This window comes from Dasypus novemcinctus, chromosome 10 (genome assembly GCF_030445035.2).
Source record: "Dasypus novemcinctus isolate mDasNov1 chromosome 10, mDasNov1.1.hap2, whole genome shotgun sequence".
Classification (NCBI taxonomy): domain Eukaryota; kingdom Metazoa; phylum Chordata; class Mammalia; order Cingulata; family Dasypodidae; genus Dasypus; species Dasypus novemcinctus.
This window is the reverse complement of record NC_080682.1, coordinates 22,345,378-22,353,788: the sequence shown is the minus strand read 5'-3', so window position 1 is coordinate 22,353,788 and position 8,411 is coordinate 22,345,378. Positions and strand designations below refer to the sequence as shown.

Below are 8,411 nucleotides of genomic sequence, written 5' to 3'. Positions count from 1 at the left end.
CACAATAGCCTCATCTAGTAATTGCAATTATTATTATTCTTTTACATGGAGGCAATTGAGACTTAAGAAGATTAAATCACTTCTATAATGCTTCAGTGAACAGTGAGAAAACCATGAATCCACATCATCTGACTGACATGTGCTGTCTCCACTACAGCACTGCTGTCTCCAGCTTGACCCTTCTTGAATCATTCAGGCTTTGATTTCTACCCTATGGTTCCTAACAGCTCTTTTACATAAGAGGTCATCTACTGCTCAATTGGAAGCTACCTTCCTCATAAACCCATTCTATTATAAATAAAAATTGTATATTTCGAGAGTCAGACTGTGTATTATGTGACTATTTGTCCTTGTTTTCTTGTCTTTGCCTATGAAGAGGACAAGTTGGTTAGAGATTCCTGTTTCCATCAAGTGTGTGGAGTAATAAACAATTCTGAGAGATGCCCAAAAACTCTGTGATCTCATCTAGTTTCATCTCTATTTATTCCACAAACAGACTCTATTCCTGACAAACATTTTCCAGTTCCTCTACTCTTCTTTCTATTCCTTGCTTCAGCCTTAATAATCATGGTCTCATTTGTCAGTTAAGCCCTCCTACCAGATGATCAGTGCCCACTCAATCTTAGAGGACAGATGCATGTTTCCTCTCATAACACACACAAATCTTCCTCTCTGCCCCTAGCACAGTCTCTTCTCTTGACTTCTCCCATGATCAGGTAAGGTAATCCAGTCATAACCTATTGCACATACTTGTTTACAAAAATTGGTTTTAATTCTATAAAATACTCCCTTGTTGAGGGCAGGATTCAGGCCTTAACTCTAACTCTTGTCATTAGTGCCTGGCAGAGTTTCTAGACACAATTAATGTTGGATAGATATGCAGCTTTGAGGACAGGTGAAGAGCACTAGGAGAACTGGTTTTGAGCCTTGACTTTCACAACCCATACATTTGCAACCTTATCTAAGGTAGGTACAAACGTCTGTGTCTCAGATAACTCAACTGTAAATGGGTATAATAATTGCCTTTACTTCACAAAACTATTGTGAATGATAAAATGACATGAAAATTCAAAAGCACTTAGAAGAGTGTCTGATCCATATAAATGTTCAATGAGTATCATTGTAATAAATAATGGAGAAACTTAACAAGCTTTTATTAGTCTGTAAGAAATCTTTTCACTTCAAAATTGGGTAATGATTTGATAAGGAGTGAGAATTGTATATCTTGCAAAATCTACCCTTTCAGACATTGAGGATATGTGACAACCAGATCTAAAGCAATATACCAAAAGCTGGATAGTCAAAGATCATACTTCTCTGAATTGTGTGTGATAAAGTGGATATGCCATGAGTTTTGTAATTTGCTTATCTTAGATTCAAGTTCCAACCCCACTTAAGTTCTAAGTTTACTTTGGGCAATATAATTGACTGTGAATTTGATAAATTTTCTTGTCTATATGGGAACTGCAAGACATATTTCACAGAGTTGACAAACAGAGTTTCAAGGAATTTATTTTATAAAGAGTGGATTCTCAATATATAGTAATCATCATCTTTTTAAAAAATTTCCCTTCTTTTACTTTAAGCAAGAGTCTCCTAAATGAGTCCACACATTGTTAATTGCCTTTGTAGAGTCTTTCAATGCCATGAACCCCTGGGGTGCTGATAGAATTAAATACACTGGGGAGAAGGAGCAGTTATAATTTTCCTGGATCCCAGTGCACACCTTTATTGGTTGTGACAGTGAAAGTTACAGGTAAGTGTCCTGATCACAGGTAGGGAAGAAATGGAATATTTCTTGCTAATAATCAGAATTTACTACATATGTATGGTTGCAAGATTCTTCCAGCAGACAATTTGGACATTGCTTAGAAATATTTCTCTGACCCTGCATATATGAAATACCTTCCCATGGATAACTTTTTAATTATCTGCATTATCATACTGTTTTGAATTAGGAATTATATCAAGAAAGAGAAGGAACCACAGAACCTGCTAGCAACTACTAACTTAATGGTAAATAAGAAAGAGGTGACTTAAATGGTTAAATATCAGGTCTCTGGAGAAAACACTACCACTTACTAATTGTTTAACACTTAGCTACTTATTTAACCTCAGTTTGGTCATCTGTAAAATCATTGCTATTAATCTGTAAGTCTACTTTTTATTAGTAATGTAAGGAATAAGTTAAGTAATGCATCTGACATACCAAGTCAGAGCTTGACTCAGAGCAAACCATGAAATACTTTACTATGATTTTTAAAAGTGAGGTAATTCTGGGATCATTTTAAGAATCAGAGTATATTAGAATTGGAAAGGAATAAGACTAAGAATGAGTCTGCTTGCAACTCTTTCTCTTTTAATTCTGAAAGATTCCATGTTTTCAAAGATTTTGCTCATCCATAAAAATAATTCTCATTTTGTATTAAGTGATTCATTTAAAATAACAGTTCTAAGTAAGCTCATAATCTATGAATTAACATGAAATAAACACTGATCTGATAAATGTGTCCTTTCACAATCACATGGGGAAGAGCACATTCCAGTGAAAGTGAAAGAAAAGAGGTAAATAAAGATATGGATATATGTAATATTGTATAATGAGCAGTACTGGGCAAATACCGAAGTAGGAATAGGATATAAAAATTGTCAGGGAAGTCAATTACATTATGGTAGAAAGGGAACATCCTAAAAGAGGTAAAATTATACACAATTGAAACCTGATTACGTGAGGGAATTAGTTAGGAGGATACTTTGGATGAGCATTCCAGATATTTGGAGGAGCAGCTGCCAATGCCATGAACATGTCCATTGTATGCTAGGAAAAGAATGGAAGGGATAATGGCTAGTGTGTACCAAGCAGGATAGTGGAAGTCAAGAGCAAAGAGATGAAAGCCAGGGCTTGGACATTGTTGTGATTACTTTGGTTTTACTCACCAAGTGAGAAGTCACTGGAGGGTTCTGAGTAGCAGAGTAACATGATATAACTGACATTTTAACAGGACTTCTCTGGCTCCCTATTGAAAACTGAGTCAATTGGGTAAGTACAGAGAAGAGAGACCATTTGGAAGATTCTGCAATAATACAAGAGACAGATGACTGTGGCTTAATCAAGGATGGAAACATTGGAGCTAGTAAAAATTGGTCAGATTCTGATATATTTTGAAGATAGAGCAAAGAAGATTTTGCTGATTAAACAGCCAAGGTGTGAAAGATAGAAAGGATAGATGGTAAATGTTATTAAATTATTTCCTCTATAGTGGATTTTTACCATTTACTGTAAAGGGAAGTTGGAGATAGAAGCAAGTCTGGGAAGATGTGTCTGGAATTCCATTCCATTTTCCATGAAATGCCCATTAGACATCCAGGAAGAGATATTAAATAGGCATAGATACCCATGAGTCTGAAGTTCAGAGGAGAGAAGTAGGAGACAGAAAATTAAGACTTATTCAAATTTAAAGAACATTTAAAGCCATTGTACCTGTTGGGATCAATGTAGATGGAAAAGAAAAGAGGTCCAAGGATTAATTTAGGAGTACTTCAAAATTCAAAGATTAAGGCAATAATGCTGAGAATGAGCATTAAGAGAAGTAGAAGGAAAACCAAGCAAGTCTGATGACCTGGAGACCAAGCGAAGAAGGTGTTTCTGAAGAAGAAAGTGATAAACTCTCAAATGCTGCATATAGATCAAATCAGATGAGGACTGAAATCTGATCATTGGATTTACTAATGTGGAGATCACAGGACCTTGATAAGGCCATCTTCAGGAGATTGTAGGAACAAATGGTTAACTGGAACAATTTTCCATCGTTTTATATTTTGCTCAAGAAGAAGTCCACTTGATAGTAATGAGGAGGCTAGTAGGAACAGCATGTTTTACTAGGTCCTAGGAGGTAATCTTGTAAAGGCTAATAATCATATTCACAGGATTTTATGTTTATTTAGCTACAAAATGACTGAGATTGTTGGGCAGCTAGAGTGACTGGAATTGTCCCTTAAGTCAGTTGTAATTGTGTGGTTTCTAGGTATATTACTATATTCAGTTTATTAGAATATTTTAGTTGTATCTGCAGGGAATCCTGAAGGGGTGGGCAGATTTGTTTTTTAAATGAAGCACTGAGTTGCATAGTCATTTTCTAATATATATATATTTTTACTGTTTACTAAATTAAAATCCTTAATAATAAAACAAAAATATCAAAAAGAAAATAACGTGTAATGTTAAGAACTAGACCCCCAATTCACTTTCAAAGTGATTCTTTAAAATATTGTTATGTGTTATGTGTCTATTATTGAATATGCATAAAATACACTTATCAGTTGTGCTTTAAAAGAACATCATTGTTTATCATACCTCTCTATATATATACTTTTAAAAACTTTGTATCCTAACCTCTATTTTTCCTTACAATATCTTGAGAATTTCCTTTATTTATAGACATTTTAATGAAATATTATTTTACAATGTCTAAATGGTGTTCCAATATAATATTACATACCACAAGAAAAAGGCTGATTCTTCAAAAAATGTATTTTTAAAAGTTCTGAAGTCCAGTATCAAGTATTTCAGGGGAAAATAACTCACACTTTTTGTTAGAAGTCACATATTTAGTAACAATCAAATGGACATAGGAAGAGAAAAAAAAACACATACAAGAAAATACAAAATACAAGTGTCTCATTTAGTAGAAAAGTCACTTCTGGGGAAAGAAGTGAATTAATCATCATAGATATTTTCTAATTTGAACATTAATTTTCAAATCTGAGTGATAGCTGCAATTTTTTTAAATTAAATGAGCACTTATAGTGAACAGTTCATTATAAACTTCTAGAATTATCAGTGGTGTGTCGTTATTTATTTATCAATCACAGTAATTCAAGATGAACATCATTTTCTCTCCTCTTAGGTGAAATTCCTTATAGCCATGGAGGGGGCCAATCACACCGTGACACAGTTCATCCTGGTGGGCTTCACCACAGACCCTGTGGTGCAGCTGGTCCTGTTTGTGGTGTTCCTTGGAGTATACTCTGTGACGCTGGTGGGAAATACCACTCTCATGCTGTTGATCTGTAAGGACTCCCGGCTCCACACACCTATGTATTTTTTCATTGGAAACCTGTCTTTTCTGGATCTCTGGTATTCCACTGTCTACACCCCAAAGATTCTAGTGATTTGCATCTCTGAAGACAAGAGCATCTCCTTTGCCGGCTGTGTAGCTCAGTTCTTCTTCTCCGCTGGGCTGACCTATAGCGAATGTTTCCTGTTGGCTGCCATGGCTTATGACCGCTATGTGGCCATTTCAAAACCACTACTTTATTCCCAGGCAATGTCCATAAAGTTACGTGTATTTTTGGTAGCAGCTTCATATCTCGGTGGCTTTATTAACACTTCCATAATCACAAAAAGAACTTTTGCATTGAAATTTTGTGATGACAATGTCATTGATGACTTCTTCTGTGATTTCCTTCCCCTGGTGAAGGTTGCTTGTGGCAGGAAGGATGGCTACCAGACGGCACTGTTCTTCCTCCTGGGCTCCAATGTCATTGCCCCCACTGTGTTCATACTGGCCTCCTATCTTTTTATTATAGTCGTCATCGCGAGGATCCGCTCCACCCAGGGCCGCCTCAAAGCCTTCTCTACCTGCTCCTCCCACTTGATCTCTGTCACCTTATATTATGGTTCTATTCTCTACACATATGTTCGCCCCCCATCTAGCTATTCTCTGGGCAGGGACAAAATAACGTCTACATTTTACACTGTGGTTTTCCCAATGTTGAACCCTATGATCTATAGCTTGAGAAATAAGGATGTGAAAGAGGCTTTCTATAACCTCTTGAAATAAATCCAGATTCTCTACCTCTAAGAAGATGCAAGCACAATTTTTGTTCAGGTTCTCAAATATATTTGCCCTTGTGGGCCATTGTGATCAAGGATTCTTAAAATGTTACAGAATTTTCCACTGTGATACATGACATTTCAGTAGACATAAGATAATTAGGGCAACCTCAGAGATAAAAGTCTAATATAAAATAAAACTTGGGAAGAATACCTTGTTAATAGATTAAAAACAGTTGAGCTAAAACCCATAATGACTCTACTCTTGAAGAAGAGTAAAAGAACAGCCCACTGTCTTTAACATAAGTAGATTTTGGCAGACTGATTTTTTTTGTAAATATCTATAGAGTAATTTCTTCATAATAGGAGCAAATATGTTTAAATAATTTCTAATATTTTCCTATAACTAAAACTACACGACAGCCGTCACTTTTGATTCCCATCACAGAATTTTTAAAACATTTTTTATGTACTGTTTCCCAAAGAGCATTAGCAGAGATCCAGCAGCACCCAGAAATCATATTGGTGCAAAATGAACTCAAAAAAACATGGTCTTAACAATGTCTTTATCTTTCATATATGTTCATCCATTATGGAAAAATTAGTAAGAACCCATTGATCTGTTTTTCTGTGAATTACTCTACAGGTCTATGATTTATTTTATGAGGAGTAACTTACAAGAATTTCTTTGAAATTGTGGACATTCTGAACACCAAAGCACAATTTATCATAATAAAGCAGAATAACTACGGTGAAGAAAACAACTTAAGAAATGAAATCTATGTGTACATGTTATTAAAAAGAGAAATCTTTAGAGAAATGTTTCCCAGAACAGCTAACAAAAGGATGATGATGGCCAACACCCATACCAGGTAGTGGAGACTGTCTGCAACTGAAAACAATACCGTTCCATCCATTTGTCCCATAGGATCTAAGCTGCTCTCTATCAGAGCCAAGATGAGCATCACCAAACCCCACCCCCCTCAAGATTAAGGAATGAACAAACCTAAGCAAACAAAAACAACTGTGAGCTAAAGTAGATTTATGATTATTCTAGCAATGGAAGAACTAGTATCACTGATATAAAGGCAGTGGCCACCAGAGGTTCTGAGGGAAGGGAGAGGGAAGAATAGTTACAACATGGGGACCAATTTTGGGACACCAGAATAGTCCTGCATGATATTGCAATGACAGATACAGGTCTTTATATATTTTATCAAACCTATAAAATTGTGCAGGGCAGAGTGTAAACTACAATGTAAACTATAGTCCTTGTTTGGTACAACGCTTCAATATGTGTTCATCAATTGTAACACATGTACCACCTAATGAAAGATGTTGTTAATTTGGGAAAGTGTGAGAGGGGAGGGGTGAAGTATATGGGACTCCCATGTATTTTTGATGTAACGTTTATGTAATCTAATACTAAAAATAAACTTTAAAAAGAAGCAAATAAAGACAGAAATGTTTATATAGAGAATACAAACAGGTACTGTGTTAAGAGGGCAACTATGATAGGTTCCATGCAATTTTGGTTGATTTTTTTAAAATAAGGTAATATTAGTATGTTATATTTATAAAATAAAAATATTCCCATGTTTTCTATTTGTGGAAGCATTAAAGAAAAAAAAGGGAGCTCAGATTGACTGTCAAGTGCTCCTATTTAATACTAGGAGAAGGAGCCAAGTTCCTTTGTCCAAACAAAAATCATATATACCCAGAGACTATAATTTTAGCAGGCCTAAGTGTATAATCTATTGCTTTGTGTCTGGAAAGGTTATCCCAACTCTGGAATCATGGCTAAAAAATAACACCAAAACCCTAATAAGAAGATAAAGTAAGACAAATAAAAATCTTAGGAGTATATAAAATAAATACTCATTTATTATTTAAATAAAATATGACCTAGATATTTTGAGATATGCATAAGTTTAGCAATACATTTTGGATGATTATGTTGACATAGTCCATCAATATGGTTTTAAAATATTCAACAGAATGGGCCATATTAATTTGAAACTGCAGAAACAATTTATGTGGAAATGTAATTTCTCTAATTATAAATAAAATAAAATCTCGAGGGAAAGTTGTTTACAGGATATGTATTTTAAATATGAATTTAATAAATTAAACATTAAATAAATTAAAATATTTATGGGTGTTCATGTGAAAATCTCTTGAAATTAAATGTTCTATAAAGAAAATGTAAAAATTTTGATAGTCATAATACAGCATAGATCATGAGCCAGCCAGGAGCATTTCTGAATTACAGACCTCTTTTAATCCCCAAACCATAGACTAGTACTTCTTGCACTCACAGTCCACTCTGTCTAAATAAAAGACAAAAGAAAGTGAAGTGACAAAGATCTATAAAGATCTATAATATTATTACATAATTGCAAATACAAATTATTGTATAACTGCCTTCTTTGTGGTTCTGATGTATTCATTCTTTACCAGACTCTCAGTTGAATGGAGTTATTTACCTGGTAAAATACCCCGAACTTTATTTATTGTGAAATGCAAGTGATTGAATATCTTGTTTCTACCGAGTGGCCATGTGTTTCCTAAAAAA

The 8,411-nt window shown here is 34.7% G+C and overlaps 1 protein-coding gene across 1 annotated transcript; it reads left to right on the top strand.

The window, feature by feature from the left end:
- Positions 1–4,925: 4,925 nt before the first annotated feature.
- Positions 4,926–5,843, top strand: LOC101414337 (olfactory receptor 9G19-like). Its single transcript, XM_004471058.1, has one exon. The coding sequence runs from the start codon at positions 4,926–4,928 to the stop codon at positions 5,841–5,843; it is 918 nt and encodes a 305-aa protein (XP_004471115.1).
- Positions 5,844–8,411: the final 2,568 nt, after the last annotated feature.

Bases quoted from the DNA above. Each gene is read 5' to 3' on its own strand.
- LOC101414337 (XM_004471058.1), top strand. From the start codon at position 4,926: ATGGAGGGGGCCAATCACACCGTGACACAGTTCATCCTGGTGGGCTTC.